This window comes from Boleophthalmus pectinirostris, unplaced genomic scaffold, assembly GCF_026225935.1.
Source record: "Boleophthalmus pectinirostris isolate CB_2022bp ecotype Guang Dong unplaced genomic scaffold, ASM2622593v1 HiC_scaffold_7, whole genome shotgun sequence".
In the NCBI taxonomy this organism is placed as follows: Eukaryota; Metazoa; Chordata; class Actinopteri; order Gobiiformes; family Gobiidae; genus Boleophthalmus; species Boleophthalmus pectinirostris.
The window spans coordinates 13,048,325-13,071,111 of NW_026571473.1; the positions used below are offsets into that span (position 1 = coordinate 13,048,325).

Below are 22,787 nucleotides of genomic sequence, written 5' to 3' on the forward strand. Positions count from 1 at the left end.
AGTGGTGGAATGTAAAAAAAAAAAAAGTAAAAGTAGTAAAGTACTTAAGTATACATTTTAGGTATCTGTACTTTAAAAAAAATTGAACTTCTTACATTTACTTCACTACATTTGAGAGCAGGTATCTGTACTTTCTACTCTACTACATTTTTTAACCAGACTGAAAAATAAAAAAGTATTTTTATTATCTGAGGCCTAATGAAAAGGCTGAGAATTTATTTTTAACTCATGTGTAGTTTGAGTAAACAAAAATAAATAAATTACCTTTTTTTTAAAATCACTGCATTGAAAGTTTAAATCTGCGCAAAATACTGTACAAAATGGTATAAATCTCCATAGAGACAAGCAGGTGACTGCATCACATCATGTATGTTTTGTCAGGAAAAACAGGTGTAATTGAATAAAAAAGAAATGGAGATTTGGAAACATTCAAGGCAGACTAAAAACTATTCCATGCAGGTGACAGACTCTCACCTCTACCACTAAACTACATCCTGCACCTTTAAGCATTATTATACTGTTAAAGAAAAAGAAAAATAATAACTATTATTCAAATAATTTCATAATCTATTCAGGAAAACTGTATCACCAGAGGTTTGACCACTTCAGTTCTTTCACATCACCAACTTCCTGTGTTATTTATTTTAATCTTTATTTACTCATATCGCAGCAGTCACATCACCATAAGAATGCCTTTTCAACCTTTGCAAATTATATCTCTCAGTAAAAAGGGCAAAAATCTCCCAAATCAACATATGATTCAAGTGGTTTATTATAGCAACCCCTGGCCAAAGAGGAGTGTACAAATGAAGAAAGAAGTGGCTTTATCTGCTCTGAGGTGCACCATTTACATCACTAAAACCAACAAACATATCTATTCAATGGCATTAGGTCGTCCAACCCTATTCCAGGTAAAAGACACTTGAACAATCAATTACCATTTGACTTAGTTGAGCCACCAAATAAATCAGGGAGCATACAGCTGCAGACAGCCACATTGTAAAGCAGTGCAGGTGCTAAACAGGGAACAGGGAGGGAGTGGAAGAGATGGGGGCTTTAGTGTAAAGCCATAATTATGGGTTTGCTGTTATTTTTAGAGCTGCCGTCACCGACTTAGCATGTGCACTAAAAACAAAAACAGAATCTTGTGCAGTATATGAACCACAGACAAATATCCATGTTGTCTAACTGAGAAGTGAATCATCAGACTGAATCCCAATCCAAAACACGGACTAAATAAATAACGCAAAGGAAGAAAAGTTTGTGTTGACGAAGGGAACCCCCTGTATCTGGTGATACCGGGTGCTACTGATATGTGTCAAAACAACATTTGAGAAGAACCCGTTTTCATTAGCACGCCTTCATACACACATAACCCCCAGAGCTCGGCACACACGCGATGGCACACACTCAACTGTGACTCACGGTGATTACCTGACACTACGGAGCGTTGTGAAACACTAGGACTACCCTCACAGTCTCTGTCAGTCACTGTTTCCTCATATTTCATGCTAATCCTTGTGCAGACAAACAGAGGCATGCAGCTAATGGCACAAGTAGGTTTGGGCATGTTGTGTAAATGTCCTATGACAGATGATCAGTCAAACACACTGTACATAAACCATCAACATACAGACACACTTAAGAATAACTTACTTGCAAGTGATAAGATACTGGAGGTGCAGCCCCCACATCGGGTCAATGTCTTCACCATCTGACCACCATAAAAACTCACCAAAGTTATGTAAAAGCTATCTAAACATGTTGTAAAGAAAAGAGGCGTCTGGTATTGTTAGTTTGATCCCTCACCTGGTTTGAAAACAAGAGATTTGACGTGTGCAGGTAGGTGTAAGGAATGTGTTTTTCGTCAAGGAAAATTGGCCGTTTTGGTGTGGCACGGACTTGAATAACTTACAATATAAACTCAGTAATGTAAACAAGAGACATACTGCCAAGTCAGTGTAGGAGTGTGAGGGATGATGGGAGGTTAAATGCATCAGGCTGAGTTAATAAAATAATAATAATAAAATAAAATAAGATGTCATTGTTTTAAAAGCGCTCATAGAAAAAGTAAAAGTTTGCCCCCCCCCCACGAGTAGAAAAGTCTATCTTATCTCCACTTTAAAAATAAAAATATAGTAAAGATCCCTAAAGGGACCTAATTCATTTACATTAGACTACAAAGACATTACACTACTACTATTGTACCCAGACCCCAGCAGCTCTAAAGATGATGACTTCTAGTTTTATGATGACAGAAGCTGGGCTGTTAGCAGCAGTGGTCCCCCTCTCTCACATGGACCACCTGGGTGATCTGTTTATGGAAGCCATCTCAGCTTTGGCCCTGAGCATATTCAAGCTCTTTATTCCACTTGTGTTTAAAGGAAGACAATTTATAAAGTGTACTGCATAAACAGTATGCAGATTAGAAACAGAGTGACTCCAAGGATGAACATAAGGATGCTATTTGCATATGTCATTAAAGGTTTTATTCCACATGTTTTTGGATTAATATCAGTCGTTTGATGGATTACATATAGGCAAATCTGCTAATCTCTGCAAATCTAATAAAATGACTCCTTCCTCCTGGAGGAATATCGTGTAAACTAAGGAGAGGCGGAACTGGCATTTTGTATGTGTTTCGTGACAGGCCAAAGTGTTTCCACAGGTTAATTTGTAGGGAGCAGCTCCCTCTTTATCACGCACTGCAAAGCACTTTGTTTTGCTGCTGCTGCTGCTGCTGTGAAAAGTGTTTTGAGCTAACCCAAACACTGTCTATAGTAACAGTGATATTATCCACCTGAGCACCCGGGCCCACCTGCAGCAGAGATGTTTTACCTCGTCTGCACGAATGGGCCCGGAGCACAGGCGGGGGAGGGGGAGCAGAGGGGGAGGGGGCGGGGCTCCACTTTTACAAGCTAACACGCATGATGCTGTTGGGGCAGGTTGAGCCTGCAGACTCGCTGACTTTTCATCAGCTAGTTTTTCTTTGCCTTAACGGCCACACTATAATTAATCAGATGTCTGGGTAGGAGAGGCACGCAAGGGCTGGGTTCAAGACCTTTGTTTGGATAGATGCCTGATCAGGTGTGTAGCTGAAGAAATAGTTACCGCCTGTTTTCTCACAACGCCTTTCAGAGAAAGTTCAATTAGAGAGAAGGAAAAGCAGAGACACTTGTCTGAAAGACAAAGGTCAACTGCCTTGGATCATTTTGTTACAAAATGCTCTGTTAGCTTCGCACCTGGCTGTGGGGATGACCTGCTCCCTGGGCAGTGCATCTGGGTGCACACAAGTCCATTTACCCAGATCTGATGTAACTGAAAACAAGAGCGAAAGCGCACAAAGGACTCAGACCAGTAACTGCCATAAGGGCTATCCTCAAGTGCTCTTTGGTCAGAAAACAAAAAGGACTTCAGGCCCATAAGTATTATGACTTACTGTTGAGTATTATTATTCAATCATTATCCATCAACCATGAGGACTTGCGCCCTGGTAAAAATAAAATATTGAATATTGCTGCCTGTTCATAATCCTACAATAATGCCTTGTCTGGGTTATTCACAGAGCAATTCTTTTGAAGCTTTTGAAGAATTATATCAGAAATATTGAATATGATTTAAACTTAAATATAATGATAGGTGTGGAGAAAAAAGGTTTACAGTGCACTGGGCTTTAATGCGTTGTTTGTTTAATGGATCAATGCTGGAGCAGAGCCACAGCAGCTGGGACATTAGAGCTTATTTCCAATCACACTTCCGATTCTTAATCATGTTCACTTTAAATTATCAGCAGATCAATATCTAATAGCTTCTTCCACAAACAGTAACATCTGCCCCTAAGCAAAGGAAACACATTTAAAATGAGCAGAGGAGGGGACTTCTGGATATAGAGAAAGTAGAAGAAGTTCTTAAAACTGCAAGAGAAATTTGGATAAAGATAAGTCAGCTAGTTTATCAAGTATTATGCATTTAAAATAACAGCATACATAAATAATAATGACACTTTGTCTGTTTATGTAAGAGTCTATTAGCAGACAATGCAACAACGCATAACCAAATATAATCTTACCTTACTAATACCTTTAAGGTACACTGTGTACATTTTCTGGCGGAGGGTCTCCCACCTGCTTTTCTCTATAGAGATGTTATTGCTTTGCCTGAAATGTGCAGTAAAGCATTAAACATATCACTTTTTATAGAAAAAAGAAGGTGAGGCCATCAGCCCAGGTGACAGATCTGTAGAGAAGCAACCACTCACAGGATGCATGCTTTTCAAGTTGTTTTTTTTTTTAACAATAATAAAACAATAAAAATAATAATACAATCAATTTACAAAATCAATAATAGGGAATATTTAGGCAAAATAATAACACCTTCATGGACACAAACAAGACAAGAGGTGTATGCTCCACATGGTGCACTTTTAAATATATACAGAGATTACAAAGACACAAAGGTTTTGTTGCCAGGAAGACAACTTAAAATAAAGTGTCTCCAAAATCAAGGAAATCAAATGACATGACAACAGCTTATTACTCTTAGACGCTTTTAGACTGGAAACATTATATGTTATAGCTCTCAAATCACACAGCTTCTAATTAAAATAGAGAAATGAATGTGAGCTCATAAAATGATAAAAACAAGCTTAAATAATGATTAGTCACCATGGCGAAGTGACTGTAATGCTGTGTGCAGTGTGCTAGGCTTTGGCAATATGAAATGTAATAAATGTCATTTGATTGAATATATGCTGTCTATTAAGTCCATAAAATGTAATACTGGGAACGTTTTTTGAAAACTGTTATTTGATGTAATGCATAGTTGTGAGAAAATGGGGATCTAAATATAGCCCACAGACTAATGTTATCAATCAGCAAATTGTTTGTTGTGTTTGTCTTTGGGATGACTCCATGGTAACAGCTCAAACTTAGCACGATGTTCGCATTAAAGTCCCCCAGGCGAGATGTTCCACCTCTCAATCAAAGGAGAAGGAGTGGTAGCCGGGGTTCAGACGGTGCAAAAATAGCACTGCGCGGAGCCTTGCGGTAGGTTGAGAGGCAGGCAAGGCATCTCGTGCAAACCACTATGCGTGAGTAGAGTGTTTGGATCCTATTTCAAGTTTAGACAGAAAGGGGCTGAACGGCTGCCAGGTAAACAGTGCAGTGCAGGTACTGATTTGGCCTTATGTTTATGCTTACACAAAAACAGCCTACAGCACTGCTCAATGGAGGTAGGCGCTATCAGCAGCACTGATAACACGAGGTGTCTATGGCTCAGATCAATCATTACTTCTATTCTCCCATATCCACACTGTACAGCTTCACATGCAAACGCGTGTCAAGACACAGGACGATAAAACTATGTTATGTTAGAAGTTAAATTCGCATTCAGTACAGGTATTGAAATACAATTAGAGGGGAGTAAAAAGGCATGACTTCAAATTCACTGCAGGTCAACACATGTAACAAAGCATGCAACATCCACAAACATGTAGATAAAACATATTGTTGAGTAAATGTCACATATACAATAATTTTAATAATCTTCACTTACAACAAGATGGTGTTAGGAAAATGAAAATGTTTTGTTTGGAGCAGTCACTCCTCATATGCACACATCATTATCAGCGTAAACCTATTACTGTATTAGACATAAAGGGAGAGGGGGACCTATAATGACATCACAAGTGCTCCAGTCCTGGCAGTGCCAGGCTGCCTTCACCCGTGCTTCACCCGTGCTTCACCTCTACACTTAATAACTTTAATTATACCTCTGCTGGCTCCGTTTATGTATGTGTGTCTATTTTTTCTCCTGTTGGTCTGGCACTGAGTGAGCACCTCAGGTAAGAATGCAACAGAGCCCAAAATAGCAATGTACTGCAGCCAACTGACTTCAGGATATGCAGCTTTCAAAATGAAAATCAGATTTCACATATATTAACATACAAACACACAGGAAGGAGATTCACACCACTCAAACCACTGTGATAAAACTATGTAAAGAGTATGTCATGTTTCCACGTTTTTCATGACATTATGAAAGTCATATTAAAGTCAGTAGGAATCAACTATACTGAAGTAAATGATGGACACATGAAACATAAAAATGCTTGGTTTGTTTGGAGCAAGGGTGTTGTTATTGTTGTTGTTGTGAATGCTCTATGTTCAGGTGCACCTATGATTACATGGGCTCCTTCCCTCTCACCATTTATCTTCCACAACACAAAGGGATGATACAAAAGACACACAACAAAACAAACTACAAACATTTAGTGGGCAGCATTGTCAGGTAATTACAGTCATCACAGCTCAATAATAAACTAGATGGAATGTGTTCAACATCTATTTTGCCAAAGCGACAGCATCTTTTGCATCTCAAATGGCAGACACAAAAACACCTACCTGTGCTAACTCCACTGCACTGACAGGAAAATTGTACTCGAGTAACAGTAACGTTACTTCAAACTACTTTTACTCAAGTATAAGCACAAAGAAGGTAATATTATTATAAAGTATTTCAGGAAACTACTAGTAACTGTTACTGAAGAGTAACTGTCTGGACGTAATTTGAAGTTAATGTAACTGGAAGGACAAAAATAATGTCAATGGATAGACTACAAAATGAAAAAAAAATCATATCTGAAGGAGCACTGAAGAAAAAAAATTGTTCAAATCATTAAATTTGGTCAAAATAAAGCTTTTGTTACACTGGGGATCAAAAAAATACTCTAGTAAATGTGAGTACAACCCACATCTGGGAATGAGCTAAATAAATGTGGTATGTCTGTGTTTGTTGCTTGACACTTTGCAGCTCCTACCTTTGAGTCCAAATGAAGCATGTCTACTATCAGCTCCTGTCATTGCTTCAATCTGCAGCAGGGAATTCTGGGAATGTTAGCAACGCAGCGCCTCTTGTTGCCGCTCCTCTTGGCTGAGGCACACACAGCCTACACTTCTTTTGTTTACACAGAGCCATGAGGGCTGGACACCCTTCACTCACTGAGAAGAAAAGCAAAACAAAGATGAGATACAGGTACGAAGTCATCCACAGACATGCAAGACCAGGGTTAGCGTGTGAGCACAGACCACTGAGGAGGTGTGGCTATTTTTGGAGCAGTTAAGGATTCACCAAAATTTGCATGACTCAAATTCCACTCGTGTCAGCACTTAAAGGAGATCTCAACCAAGCTTAGGGTGACTACTTTAAATCTTAACAGGTACGCAGAACAAACAGCAGCAGATTAGAATAGACACTCAATAATAGGTTATATAAGCCAATCTTACACTTACCAACAGTGACGAACATCTTCATAGACCCTGAAGCTATAAACCTTCTAAAATAACAATGTATTAATAATCAATGTACTTTAAATTTCTTAGAGGTGAATATATGCGTTACTCAACTGATCACTGTGGGAAATTGACTTTTTGTTGATTTGGAATTGTGGAGAGTTAAAACTAAACAGGTGTGCTGCCATTCACGGTGCACAGGTGCATGGTGCCCGTTTTGGCAGCGGAGCTGAAATCAAATACAGGCCTATCGTGAAATGCACAGTGGAACACCCAGAGCCAGCCAAGATGTAAAAATCCTCTTTGTGTGTTGTACCAGTGTCATGGTGGTGTGGTAATGATACTGCTGCTTTCTGCTCAGCTCTGGAGTCTGAGGATCGCAGCAGTTGGCCGCCTGAGGTTTGAATAAAAGCATTTGGCTTTTCATTCCCTGAGAACATGAAAGTTTGTCAAATCATTTGATCACTGGCACTGCAGTTTAACATACAAGTTAGGGATTTGTGTCTTTTATTGAGATGAATATTGCTATATAAAATGTACATATCGTCACATAATGATCAGTAGTGATTCAGTGGTGACTTAGCATCCCAAGGTGTGGAGTGAATGAATAATGACATGTAAAGCCTACTGTAGTGTTTGAAAAAGTTAAATAAATTATTAAGTTATATAAATTAATAGCATGATTAATGAATAGTAATTGTATTTTAGTTTGGTCAGTACTGATTAAAAATAAAATCATTGACCTTTGAGTACAATGTTGGTTCAATCACGACTGTTGACTTTCTAATGCTGCTAACAAAATATTGTACAATTACATAAGTGTTCACAAAATGGAAATTTATTACTGTGCCACATTATTATCTTAAGAGGTGACGTCCCCATAAACATCATCACAACAAAGAGTCAGCACCTCTGATGGATAGCTGTGAAAACAGTGGAAAAATCAGCAAACCGTTTTGTTTTGCCATCAGAATGCTTAATTTGCTCGTATATCACTCAAGTTGACAGGGGCCATGACAATGAGATAATTATATTTCAAAGTCACAGACACATTCTCCAGATTTGTTCAAATGACTCATCTTTGTACTCTAGTTAGACACATGTAACAGGTACAAACACATAATTAACCCAGGTAGCCTTGAAAGCCTCACACTTTCTCACATCTTCACACTGAATCATCCTGGTTCGACACTGGTCTCTAATCAGTGTAAGGTGATAATTAAACAATAGCAGTTTTGGGTGTCAGGTAGTCGCACAGAACTACTGGGATGTTGAACTGACTCACCCCTGTTGCGGACACTGTTCTAATCTTTGGAAAGCAATGATCCCACCCTTACAAATCAGCAATACAGTCATGGCAATTTCATTATTATTATTGGCTCAAGTCCAAGCTATTTAATGTTGGAATGTGAAGATTACATTTGATTATTGTTTACGTAAATGAAGATTGTCTACAATTACTACTGATAAATGACACTATTCATTTATGTAACTTTAAAACTGATATAACTTTTTAAATGCTAAAGTGGGTTTTACATGTCATTCATTCTGTCCACACCTGGAGATGGTGAGCCACGACTGCAGCAGCTGCCCTGGACATACCGACAGAAGTAAGGCTGCCAATCTGCGCCATCACCCCCAACTACCAAGAATGATTACATTCATAGGTAACACAAGGAGGGTGACGTGTCATGTCCAAGGACACAACAGCAGCATACATTTGATAGGAGCAGGGATCAAACTTTATGTTAAAGGGCAACACTAACTATTGAGTTGATTTATTAGTATTTTATAAGAGTGTTAGAATGATGTATTAACTTTTCTGGTGAAGGATCCATTTGTGGCTACCTGCTTGTGTGGTCTGAAATGTGATTACTTGGAATGTTTCATATTATATGGCATTAAAAATATCTAACTTGCATTTATTTAATTACAGGTGTTCTTCCTGCTCAACAATACCTTGAATTCCTACTGTCTCACCACACATCTAACCTAGTGGCCTCACCTGCCACTCCATTAAGATAGATCAGTTTAATTACATATTACGGAAGCTTCGAGACAAATAAATTAAATCTCCATGAAGCAGACACCAGAAAGTTACATAGTGCACCTTTACTGTAACAGCATAAATGTCTATGTGAGACATACATACTCAATAATATATCCATTTCATTCTGAGAAGGTGTTCCGAGCGCATGTGTACACAGGTGCCCTCTCCCTTTTGAACTGGCATTGACCTCTTGGGGAATCTCTTGTTTAGCCTGCGAGCTTTCGTGACATTCATTTGCGCTATGTGGACAGCGTCCAAACACTCTTTCATTGACGTTTGTGTTACGTTACTTCCTCGTTCCACCTTATCAAAACCAAGATTCCACTTCAAAAAAGAGCATGCTGCATTATAACATTAAACATGTTTTGTGCCTTTATACGCATAACATTCACCATATCTTTCTGTCTACCCTGAAACAAACACATTTTGTTTAGAAATAATATGGCTTATTCATATTATTCATATTTTGTCCTAATCTAAGTTGTTTATTGTGGTTTAGATGTAAGAGTTAGCACAGGCTTTCATGTCTAATAAAAGCGTGCTATAAAGACAAACACAGCTCATACCTGCCCTCCCTCACCTCTCAGTTTTTTTTTTCTTTAGTTGCGTGTCACGGTAGCTCCAATTGTAAACATATACTATCACTCATTTGCCTCAATGGATTCACAACAGTGAAGCCCCGCCCCCATGAGTGGGCCGATCCTAGTGAGGCGTTATATTATGGCGAAGCGCGTGTCTCGAGAGACAGACGCACACTGAAGCTCGCACAGCGCGCATTCTCCTGGGACACCTGTTCATCTGCATTAGGAAATCCCGTCTCTGTTATTTGAGGGAAATGAAGCTTGAAGTTTTCTCCGCACACCACTTTGCACAAAAACCGATGGAGATGTCTCTGGACGTGGAGGGAAGAGTGCCCTCTCCACTGTCCGGAGATGAACTGGGGTCAGACGGGGACTGCGTGGCCAACAGCCCGGCACCTGTCACCTGTCAAGTGGGTGATGGCGGTAAGGGCAAGCCCTACACGCGCAGACCAAAGCCACCGTACTCTTACATTGCCCTGATCGCCATGGCCATCAGGGAGTCCGCCAGCGGCCGCCTGACTCTGGCTGAAATCAATGACTTTCTGATGAAGAAGTTTCCCTTCTTCCGCGGCAGCTACACAGGCTGGAGAAACTCCGTGCGCCACAACCTGTCCCTCAATGACTGCTTTCTCAAAGTGCTCCGCGACCCCTCCAGACCCTGGGGGAAAGACAACTACTGGATGCTCAACCCGCACAGCGAGTACACTTTTGCGGACGGTGTGTTCAGACGCAGGAGGAAGCGCATCGCCAAGAGGCCAAACAAAGAGCAGGAAACCCCGGACATGAGTGAAGAGGACTCCAAGCGCATCCTCCTCCCTGGCGCACAACAAGAGGACAGGGTCAAGTTCTCCAGCTCATTCGCTATTGACAGCATCCTTAGCAAACCCTTTACGCGCAGGGAGGAGACAGATGCTGGGAATTACGGGGCACGGCTCTATTGGCCCCCAGGAGCCCCTCACGTGCTGCCATGCGCTCTGAACTTTAACTACCTGTCAGAACCGTTTGTGGAGCCGGGACATACACATATCCATCACACAGTGACAGGGCCAAGGATGCCAAGCAAGACGCGGAGTTTCCACATAGACTCTCTGCTTTCATGACTGTTTTGACCCAAGATGCACTGGGCGTTTCAAGTCTTTGTACTGTAAATGAGTCCATGGTTCATTGTTCATTTCTGTTGTTTGAAAACTTTATCCGCCTATTTATATTTGCTTGTTTTGTATGACCTGCTGTATGTGTAAAATTGTAAATATATGAAAATAAATATTGACTGAGCCGCGAAAACGTCACGTGGCTAAACGCACTAAAAGCATGGACAAAGTCTGTTTACTCTTGAAATTCAATGTTTCATGCATGCATGGTATTTTTATAAATAAAATTAAATGGGCAAAAAGGCGCTCTGGATGTTTTTGTTTCTACACAAAACAAAGAGCTAGAGATGACAGGTGGATGACACCTGTCAAGTATAGGCAGAATGCGCAAAGGTAAAGGATAAGTTAAGTAGGCCTTGTACAAAAATAAACACCGAACTACTGTATTGGTTGAAGACTTCAAAACAAAATCTAATTATTTTGTAAATAAACTACATCATTTTGAGTTTAAAAATAGAAATACTCCTGGTAATAGGCCTATACCTTTTGAGACAATACCATATTTTAGACTACAGGAAAGATCGAGATTATTCATAAAGCTGTTACTGTAGATATAGTCTAACAACAACAACAACAACAACAATAATAATAATAGTAATAGTAATAAGTAATAGTAATAGTAATAGTAATAGTAATAGTAATAGTAATAGTAATAGTAATAATAATAATAATAATAATAATATATTTATAGTAACATTTCTTTGTAATTTAAAGTTGAGATTGAGTTCATTTATTACTTTATTAGTTGCTTGGATGTCTGAGAACGTTCATAATAATTATAATATAAACAAACAATTCCTAGTTTGTCAACTAATCATTGGTGTTTGACTGACTAACATTTGTTAGTGTTTTAAGACATTTAGTTATAGTTTAAGAGAGACAGTATCGCGCAGCTTTGTCTCTGAAAGTATGAAAAACTGAGGTGATGATTTGTGAAATGGATTAGTCAAATTTGAATATTTTATTTACAATATTTTGGGTGAATTTGTGGCCTCACAAACATAGATGAAAATGCATCCAAATGCATCAAAATATTCCGCAGTTTAAACAGCCTGTACGGTAGCTCCATGTTCCTCCGATAGCGCAATGATAGGGCCGCTGCAAACGAAGCCGAGGATGCTGTAGAGGCGCGACAGGTGACAGGTGAGAGGTGTTTTTCCAGGGACAATGCTGCAACCTGCAGGTGAAAGACCGGAACAGCACACCTGTCTATGAAGCAGTCACGTGGCCTTATAACGCGCTCTCATCAGGGCACGCCTCCTGCAGGGTGTTTTCAGATGAGCTCTGAGCAAAGCGCATCTCCTCCATCGAGGATAGCCAAGGCTGCTGCACACGCTCTGAGACAGCCCCCCACAGTATCAACGCAGAAGTCCATAGGAAACAACTAGTGCCTCTTTAAACGACCATGTTTATTAACACCAATAAAGAATAATACTGTTGTTTTAAATAGTCTGTGCTTTCATTATTGTGTTGTTACAAAAAGGAATATATGTTTAATCACAAAAAGAAATATGCTTCTAAATGAAAAAAAATCTAGTTTGTGAACAATAATGTAATGTATAATGGAACAGTCAATAGAACAATGTGTGCCTATAATTAAAAACAGTGGGTGGAAGAGAGTCTTGGTACAGTGCGAATACTGGGTCTGACTTGGAGTGTAGAAACTACGAACCCTTTAAAGGCCTCTCGCTGCGAGTGTACCACCGTAAACACAACCTCTCACCTCCACACAAGCCTCACAGACGGCAAAGCAGTAATATCTAGTGATTTCTAAATGTAGATCTGTGCGTAAGACGCGCAGCCTCTTCAAAGCTCCTCTGGAACAAAGATTCGGGTGTGCGCCAAAGCTGAAACCTCGGCATCCTGATCTCTGCGGGGGGCTCTGAGGTTTGATGTCGCAGGAAATTTGTCGGCCGTTCAGGTCCTGCACACTGGACCGCTGTGTGTACTGGGAAAATGATTTGATCTGCACGTCCTTTGTTGTGCGTAATTTGTGTTGGGCATTGTTTTGACAATCCAGGCTGGAGGTGAACCATAGGCGGAACCAGAACGGAGTTAATATAATAATATAGCTTATAAATTCGCTTATTATTATTATTATTATTATTATTTTATGTATTTAGAAATGTGTATTTATTTATTTAGAAAAGGGGACTGTACATATTAATATAATATTACAGATTTTAACGACAGGCTAATTCCCATCTGTTGTTCCTGACTAACAGTAACATTACAAGTCACTGAAGACAACAGACTCACAAACATTAGGACCACAGAGAACAATTTTTAGAATAGTTATTAATGAATTCGCGTCTTTTCTGAACCAATCATATACAACAATGAAGATGTATATTAAAAAAAAAAAATCCTAAAATATTCAAAACAAATTACCGGGGCACTAGGCTAGGCTACAGTGTTACATCAGTATAAACCAAAACGAAAATACAGTGTAAATTTGAACCCAATGTTTTTGCTTTATTTTGGATGTTACTTTAACGTGAGCACTGGGAAGATATGAGACTTAAAAATAGAGGCCCTACAGCATAAAAGGCCACCCAATTGTATTCGTTAATGAATGTGTGTGGCACTGGGTGATAAATATAAATATTAAAAAAATATACAAAAATGAATATATATATATTTTTTTTTTTTAATCCGTGAGACAACCCACTATTTAAAAATATGAACACACGTACAATTGATCATTAATAATACAAAATTAACTTTATCCCGATACCTTCAGGCGTAGGCTCTGTTATGATTACCCTAATAGTTTTAGTCGTGGAAACTCTGTATTTGAAATTATGTTTTAAGACACATGCAGTGCGCTTACATAAAGCCTATAGCATAATATGAGATGTGAGATTTAAATAATCAATTTCATAATTTGACTTTATTATTCGCAATTCGCAGGCCGTCAAACGCACGTTGTTTATAATTAGTTTATTTAAGAAATATATGATGATTGTATTGCAAAGAAATACCGGGTGAAGAGGAGTCTATATTGCACTATCATGCATCTAATCTAAAGTGCTTTGGTCAGAAAAGGTGGCCTCAGATCTCCCTCTGGTCCTCTGGTCGTCGCGCTCGCAGGATGTTGATATTACCTTTATGGGATCTTGAACTCCATCATGTCGGACAAATGTGTGTGTGATGTCTCCATAGGGGGAGGAAACTGTCGACGCCCGCTCGCCTAATTTCGCTTTTCTCTCTCTAATGAACGCTGGGGCCCATGGGACGCCTCGTGGCCCGGGGCGGTAAGCTGACACTGGCGCGCTGTGTGTGGTATCCAGGGCCGGGCTTGATGGAAAAAGCCTGCTTCCACTCATGTCAAAGTCATTTACTCAGTGCAATGAGCGCTAACCCCCCTTTACGCACGCACGGTAAAGACCACCGCGGTCCAAGATGAGGCAGCACCTCACAATCCCTCTCTAAAAGAAAAGACCCCCATTCCCTGGACAGTTTGTTTGTGTTACTCTCTTGGGGAGGAAATCACGAGAGTTTTTTGTTTTTTTTTAATTCTCGCTGAAAATTTCTCCTGCTTTTAGGAGCCAGTTCCATTTGAAGTTCAAATCCTTTCTGTTTAGTGTTGAACTTAAATGTCCCATTGCCTAACGTGTGACTGAGGAGCTCATTTTTTAGCTCCGTGCTGGCGTGTGGCACTGTTGATTTGGATGTCTGGGGGAGCTGTGATCGATGGCCTAATTGCGTGTAGTCCGAACTTGGAGCGAGAGAAGGGTGAAGAAGGGGGTGGGATGTTGAAGGAGGAGAGAAACCAGGGGGTTTCAGAGCTGATGGGAAGTTAGGAATGGTGAGAAATTACAAAGATTTTCACTGTTAACAATGCCTGCGATTAGACCTACAGGCCTATAAGGAGGTTCCTGCATGCAACATGGGGATATATTTGTATTTGTATTGTTTATAATGATAATCCAAATCTATTCGCATGATGTAAAACACAGTATCCACAATATCATTGTGCCACTTCTGGGCTATAGAATATATTAGTCCCTATTGTTCACAAATGAACAGGGTAGAGACAGGAGTGGGGCTAAGAGGTGATTCACTGATTGTGGACGATTTAAGTGAAATCATACCAGCTTGCTTTGAGGCGACAACTGAATGGACCACTCCATTCACTCGAGTTATTATTATGAGATGGTGCTGCAGTGACATCTGGGAGTCCAGCTGAAGTCCTGAGTCTCCAGTGGATAACCCACTCCCCCTTTGCTCCCTTCCTCTTCCTCTGTGTCAGAGCGTAGCCGCTGTGCGTCAACACAGAGCTGTGCGTAACGGAGGAGTCGTGCGTAACTGGAGACAGATTTCACTCCATTTTGCGCTGGGACTGTGAGGACCACTGGCGGTGCATCACTCTCTGTGCAGACTGGACTCAACAAGAAGGATACAGGACTCTCGATCCACGTCTCTTTCACCAATTTCTTACCATCCAGAAATCTATTATTTTTGTTTCCCCCTCTTTTTTGTGTATTACGCCTTAGTGCGTCAGCGCTGTCATGACCACAGAGACCCCTCAACAGCAGCTGGATCCTCCTCATCGCTCGAGCCCGTCTACGGGAGTGTTGCACCCCGCCATGCTGAGTCCACAAGCCGCATCAGAGAGCTCCTCCGTGGTTAAGGGGAAAAAGTCCAGCTCAGGGCTGCGGCGGCCGGAAAAACCCCCTTACTCCTACATTGCGCTCATCGTCATGGCAATCCAAAGCTCTCCGAGCAAACGGCTAACTCTCAGTGAGATATATCAGTTCCTGCAGGCTCGGTTCCCCTTTTTCCGCGGCTCTTACCAGGGCTGGAAAAATTCCGTGCGCCACAACTTATCTCTGAACGAGTGTTTTATCAAACTGCCCAAAGGCCTAGGCCGTCCAGGTAAGGGCCACTACTGGACCATCGATCCAGGCAGTGAATTCATGTTTGAGGAGGGCTCGTTTCGGCGCAGACCGCGGGGGTTCAGGAGGAAGTGCCAGGCTCTCAAGCCCATGTACCGCATGATGAATGGCATAGGGTTCGGGACATCAATTCTGCCGCAGAGTTTTGACTTCCAGCCGCAGTCCAGCCTGTGCCCCAGTAACAGTTACGGCCTGGATATGATGAACAGCTCAATGAGCAGTGGATACGACCACCACGTGGCCCACATGTCACCCAGCCCCGGGTCCACGTACATGGCCAGTTGTCCAGTGCCGCCCAGTGGTGACTACGGCGCGGACAGCAGCAGTAGCCCGGTACCGTCCTCCCCGGCAATGGCCAGCGCACTTGATGGGCACTCACCATACACAAGCTCCTCTGCACATTGGGCGTCAGCCAGCGGCTCTCCGTATATCAAGCAACAGCCATTGGCGTCCAGCAGCCCAGCATCCACAGCACTGCACTCAGGGATGTCACCCTATTCTCTGGAGCAGAGCTACCTGCATCAGAACCGGGACAGCCACAGCGATATCTCAGGTACCACACGGCCACACGAAGCACAATAAAATACTCTCTGTTAGCAATATTTATTTCATATAATAAATAAAACTAATAACAATATTACTACGCAAAGTTATGTTTAGTCATGGAGGAAATAAATAAAAATGTAGTAGAGTTTACAACATATTATAGGTGACCATTGAATGATCTGTCATTCTAATTCAGTTTTAGATCAACATGCAAATGTATTCTTCTCATTATTCTTAGCAGACAATTAGAACAGAGTTTAAATGAATAAAAAATAAATAAGTAAATAAATTGCGACAGTTTAGGGAGGCTGTAGGCCTATATAAATAGGAGACGTAGGACGTTTTATATATATATATATATATATATATATATATATATATATATATATATATATATATATATATATATATATATATATATATATATATATATAAAGTAAGCAAAATGTAGGTTACGAAGTAAGCGCATATATGTAGCATATTTTAAATATTATAAATTACCTGCACTACTTGCTCTATTTATCGGCAAGTCACATATTATCAGTGATGGGATGAAAAAAATGGTAGGCTAGGTCTAAATTAATAGGATCAATTTTATATAAATCTATGTGTATTTGTAGGCCAACTTTATTTGAATTAAAGCGTAAGATATTGGTAACCGAGTCCCAATGTGCATATTACTAAACACGCCAATCCAAGTGTACAGATACACCGTGCTTAATTAACTGATCATAACGCTGAGCACTTCATGTAGACGAGGCTTCTCTCTAAAACGTCCATTTAACTAAAGACAACAAAGCGGGGATTTAGTGAAGTCAGGGGATTTCTCCGGGGCGAGTAAAGCATGCTGGATCCCTGGAAAGGTCCCGAAGGTTAACTAAACAAAGGCTGTGCAGGTCGGACCACACCGGCGCGAGCCCTAACCGCTGTGTATCCATCAGAGAGCGCGCCTTGTTAAACTTAACGTAGCGTTCTACTCTCACTGCATGGATGTGTATGTGGACAGTTCAGGCCCTCACCAGCACAGTCAGATAGTCTGTGTCAGTGAGTGTGGCTCCTGTGTCCTGTGTGAGAAAGACGCAGGGCACAGAGGATAAAAGCTGTCTTCATCCTGAAAAGCACATCTGGAGCCCGTATGAGCAGTATCACTGCTTCTCAAGTTTAGGTATAGGCTTATACAGACAAGTCTTTCAGACATGGTTATGCTTACAGGTACGGCTGGGGATCTACTGGCACGAAACAATGATTACAAAATAGACCAAAATAGACAGCTACGACTATTCTTATGTAACAACAATAACCTCTATTTTCCAAATTTGTGCAATGAACTAATTTTATACATTATATATATATATATATATATATATATATATATATATATATATATATATATATATATATATATATATATATATATATATATATATATATATATATATATATATATATATATATATATATATAAATTATATAATATATATATATATATATATATATATATTTAATTGTTATGTTAGTTCTAATGTTACGCTTGGGTCACGCACTAACTCACTGCGTCACCTCAACAATGATAATGATAAATTTGATACATTAATGGAAATCTCTGTTTTGTAAAAGTAGCCTGGTTCATGTGAAAAAAATGTGCGTAAAATATGTTATAAAATAAATATTTTACATTCAACTTCTGCATCAAGAGATGATGTACTTAACATACTACAAATATACTACAAATATACTACAAATATACTACAGGCTATAATTCCATGTACGAAATAACTGGGGAGCAATGCACGGCGTTGCATGACCTCTTTATTTGCTTTTATAAGACCCAATACATTTACTTGATAATTAACCGATGTATTCACCATATAACGAATTACGCTTGTGTACCTAAAATTACTCTTGAATAAAATGAGTTACGGTCCAAAAGCAGTCCAGCCTAGTGTCCAGTCAGTGGTTAATATCTAACGCAGTCTTCTGGTTTGTTGCAGTGGGCATCCCTCGTTACCAGAGCCACTCCTCTGTGTGCGACAGGAAGGACTTTGTGTTGAACTTTAACGGCATCTCCTCTTTTCATCCATCGGCATCAAGCTCATACTACCACCACCATCACCACCACCATCCCCAGAGCGTGTGTCAGGACGTCAAACCTTGCGTCATGTGAGCGCGCGCTTTGTTGGACTTGAAGACAAATATCCACGAGACACAGTGTGACTGTGACCTGAGGACACACTCCTGGCCTTTACCAGGCATGTTTATGAAGGACATCCAAGCGTGCCTTTGCGCCAGAACACTTCTTTACCCGAATATGCACCGAAAAAAAAAGTGAATCAATGAAGAAACTCCCGGGGCCTTTCAGAAACCACTTTGCCTTTTCCCAAAATGCCTTAAAGACACTTATTGTGTTTGCTTTTGTAACAATTATAATATCTGTATTGATGTTTATTTCTGTATAGTAACACACGCGAAGCTTTAAACGTGAACGGCATCAAACCTTGCACTTATTGTATAACCATTTGGCAACTTTTGCCCTGTAAACGGTTTCAATAAAAACCGACAATATTTTTAGGTCCTGTTTTTTTCGTTTATTTGCACGTTCACACTAAGAGACAATAGTTTATAGCCTACCTTAAATAACAGTCAAAACATGAACAGTAGGCCTGTCAATACGCTCATCATCTGAGGAACAGAGAAAAGCTTGGCGCCATGTGTTAGATTTCTTTTTATTTTATTTTATCATATCAGTTGTGTGTATAGGACCTAGGAGGCAGAAAAAACTCAAATCAAAAATGTCCCAAAGAATCTCAAATTAGCTTTCCAGTATTTACAAATACAAAAATGTTCTATTTATGAAAATGTCTGCTGAACACATCTTTTACCAAAACAAGAATTGGTTTGCAAACATGTATTTACATTCATTCTTACCGCACTGCTTTTAGCCACACAAATTAGAGGAAATTTTAATAAAATAATTTAGTTTTTTTTTTCTTTTGTTTATATATTGTTTTCATGTTAATTACTTGTTAAATTCCACAACATCACATTCAACTATTTTTGTTTAAAAAAACAACAATAATTCTGAATCAAACTGAGAACCTTAAAAACAAGATCAAATCACATATCACAGAATGATTCACACACCCATGATTTCAATATGAAAACAATCAAGATTTAATCCTCACACGGTGCTGTAAGGCAAAGGAGAAATTCAATTCTGTCAACTAGACAAAGGTTTTTCAAATACGTTTTGCAGCTCATCTAAGCTGCTTCTTCAGTTCAGAAGAGGATGCCGTATGGTTACAGGGTGTGTTCTACAAACAATATTTTAAGTACAAAAATCCTTTTAGGGGGTCCATGCTTTATTCTGATTCTGATCTATCAATCAGGGAGATATGTTATTACTTTTATCATTTATACATCATTAACTTCCCACCAAACAGGCTATTAGTGAAACGTTTCATAAAATTTTAAATAGATGTTAAAATGTCTGTTTCATTATAAAGAGCCAGAAGTATTTTGTTCAAGTGATTTTGTGTGTTGTGGTTTCTGAATTAAATACAGTAAACACTGCATCCAAAATGGCCCTTACCTCAGTACAGACATTACAGCATGCAGGGTCTTCCAGTCCAGCCTATGTGCGTGGACATCTAGGTTACATCAGTAGACACGACCTATAAACAAGAGTCAAGCTTCAGGGAGTATATTTTAAGACATCAGGGAGACTGCGATATCCACGTCACACACACTTAGACAAAGCAGACTGGGCTCACTCCATGTGTTTGGGTTAATGTTTCAAATGGTCTAAATAAAAGGCTTTCCAATAAGATGCATCATCCCCACACATTGGAACACGGGAAAATACAAAGCACCAAAACTCTCTATGACATGCCACTTGTGAGATCTCTTTCTTTGCCCAAAGTTAACCTCATGAATAGCTCTTCTTACATGATTAGACAATTTTACAGGCCAGTGACCCACAAAAAGCCAACCAGAACTAAATAGAAAACCCTTTGTACTTCATATTCATAAACAATGGTAACCCTAATTTATGTGTAAAATCATTTTGAAGAGATCATCCTGGTCTCACTGAAGTGGCCTCTCGCTAAAGCTTTGATCACTTTTGGGTTCATGCAAATTGCATATGGAAGGCACATTTGATACACAGAGTGGAGAGAAACGACCACACGTCAAGAAGAAAAATGTCGTTGGACAAAACTCAAAGGTACTCGTTCTGATTGCATCCATCCAAGTAGAGACACTCAACTTCAGCTGCTCTGCTCAGCGACGTGGAAGAGTGAAAAGCAGGGCAACGTCGCCCTCTAGTGTCGCACAATGTAAACACGCAATTTAGCATTGACACAGGTTGAGAGTGGAAATAATTGTCCAAGTCAACAACAGAGCGGCTAAAATGCTGTTAACAGCACAAAAGGCAAACTTGGTGATTGATTTCGGGGGATCAAAAGTGCACTGTGCATGTATAGGATCACTTTTTTGGAAGAGGGGTTAAGGACGGAAATGTTGAAGTGTTGCCTAGAATGTAATAAAGTAAGATATTATACTGTTCTATCTTGCATTCGCTGCTCCACAGATCTGACCCGTAACCTGGATGGCGTCACCTGCTTGCTGAAAGGATAGGCTATAGATTTTGGTTTCATAAAAGCAGGCGGCAGAACCTCCATCAGAAAAGTTGCGCAGTGCGTCTTTAAATACACTTAAGAGATTTTAGGCTCTATTGCCTGTAGCTTAACGTTTACCTTAAAAGTCTCTAGAAAGATTCATTTGCTGAGTTTCTCTCGGGGGCTATCTGGAATCACCGCTTGAAAAACACACATTTAGGTTATACTTTTGTATGCTATTATATACGAGTATATCCTGTTACAATTACGCACACCGTGGTGTCTTTCCTTTTTGACACATTCCCCGGGCTTGTGACCTCTTGTGGCTGGGGTTGGTATGAGTCCTTCCTAAGGGCCACATTTTAAGCAGCTATGATAATTATACCTACACTATTATTGTATGATTCTCAGTTGCTAATTCAAAGTCGCTGAACACATTTTTATATAGTGGCTATGTAGAAATCAAAATACTGCCCCAAAACATTTTAATGTAGTCTCATTAAACAATTTTGGCCTTTTATAGGCTGTTTGAATTCAGCTTTTAATCAGCCAATTTTAAACTACTTCCAAGTGTCAGGCTTAATTGTGGTGAAATGTGCTCAGTTCTTAGGTGGCTAGATACTTAGACAGAATGTGAAAACAAAATTTTAAGATGTAGCTGTGTCTTACCGTGTAAATTCTCTGTCTCAATGAAGACTTCTCCCAGAGGCTGTTGGGTTAAAACCTTGACTGAGGCGCAAAGGGGGAGCGCCACGTTGTCCGTTTCATGTGGCCTTGAGCGCAGACCTTTTCCTCAGACCAGTCAGCGCTAACACACATTAATGGCTTGCACATGGGTGATTGGCACGTATTTATTTGAAATCCGTTTCAAATGGGCTCTCTGGCTGTGTGGCTTTGAGGTCCACGAATATTTGTGGAATTCGTTCTGTGTTTAATTAGGCTCCTAATACAAACATGCTCCGTGACATAGACGTTTTTTGTGGGTGCCACGACCCCTTTCTTTCATATTGCACAAAAACATTTATTAGAACTTGCATCATAGTCTTGGGGTAAATTGGTCATAAAAATGTTCTTCTGTGGCTCCCGTGGGTATAATTTTATATGCGCATTACAAAAAAATTCAGCAGATGGCGGTGTAGTCCTACAAAAGGTTTATTGCAACGAATAGGCTTTTCTGGCCTCAACGTACAGTTTTGGTGGCAGTAGGAAGACTAGTCAACAAATGTATAGCAACCGACATGAGAAAAGAAATTAGATTTTTTTTAAATTAGTTAAAATTGATTGTAAATTTCAAGGACTATTTGCCACAAACAACTAAAGCACAAGTTTACAACCCCAATGGAAATGACTTTAATCCACAGTAAGATATTATGTTGTATAAAAATAGACGTAGGCTATGTACAGTGTTCTAGCAGCTTGAAGACGCCACAAAAAACACCTTACAGTAAACATCATCACCACCATGGTTGGCAGGCCATTTTAAATGGGCGTTACTCACAATCAAATAGGCCCATGCATTATTGTCTCCGGCCACTAAGAGGCATAAGAGGTTCATTTAATTGTCCAAGCCTGTTTAAATGTATCTTAAAACTATTTAGCCTATTAATTTACTAAAGATTGCCGATAGTCCTTTTATATAGAGCATTATCTCTC

At 39.8% G+C, this 22,787-nt stretch overlaps 3 protein-coding genes across 3 annotated transcripts in view; 2 read left to right on the top strand and 1 right to left on the bottom strand.

The window, feature by feature from the left end:
* exoc2 (exocyst complex component 2) overlaps nt 1–21,405 on the bottom strand; it is a 95,058-nt gene extending 73,653 nt beyond the window's left edge. Inside the window, 3 exon segments of the mRNA XM_020938083.2 lie at nt 6,818–6,998; nt 20,108–20,189; nt 21,273–21,405. The gene's annotated coding sequence lies outside the window, so the exon portion shown is untranslated.
* foxq1b (forkhead box Q1b) lies at nt 10,096–11,308 on the top strand. Its single transcript, XM_020938124.2, has one exon. The coding sequence runs from the start codon at nt 10,175–10,177 to the stop codon at nt 11,018–11,020; it is 846 nt and encodes a 281-aa protein (XP_020793783.2). The 5' UTR covers nt 10,096–10,174; the 3' UTR covers nt 11,021–11,308.
* On the top strand, nt 15,401–19,070 carry foxf2b (forkhead box F2b). The gene is made up of 2 exons (XM_020938122.2): nt 15,401–16,525; nt 18,510–19,070. The coding sequence occupies exons 1-2, from the start codon at nt 15,586–15,588 to the stop codon at nt 18,680–18,682; spliced, it is 1,113 nt and encodes a 370-aa protein (XP_020793781.1). The 5' UTR covers nt 15,401–15,585; the 3' UTR covers nt 18,683–19,070.
* Nucleotides 21,406–22,787: the final 1,382 nt, after the last annotated feature.

Coding starts and splice junctions, on each gene's coding strand:
- foxq1b (XM_020938124.2), top strand. CDS start 10,175: ATGAAGCTTGAAGTTTTCTCCGCACACCACTTTGCACAAAAACCGATG.
- foxf2b (XM_020938122.2), top strand. CDS start 15,586: ATGACCACAGAGACCCCTCAACAGCAGCTGGATCCTCCTCATCGCTCG. Junction 16,526..18,509: donor CAGCCACAGCGATATCTCAG/GTACCACACGGC, acceptor GGTTTGTTGCAG/TGGGCATCCCTCGTTACCAG.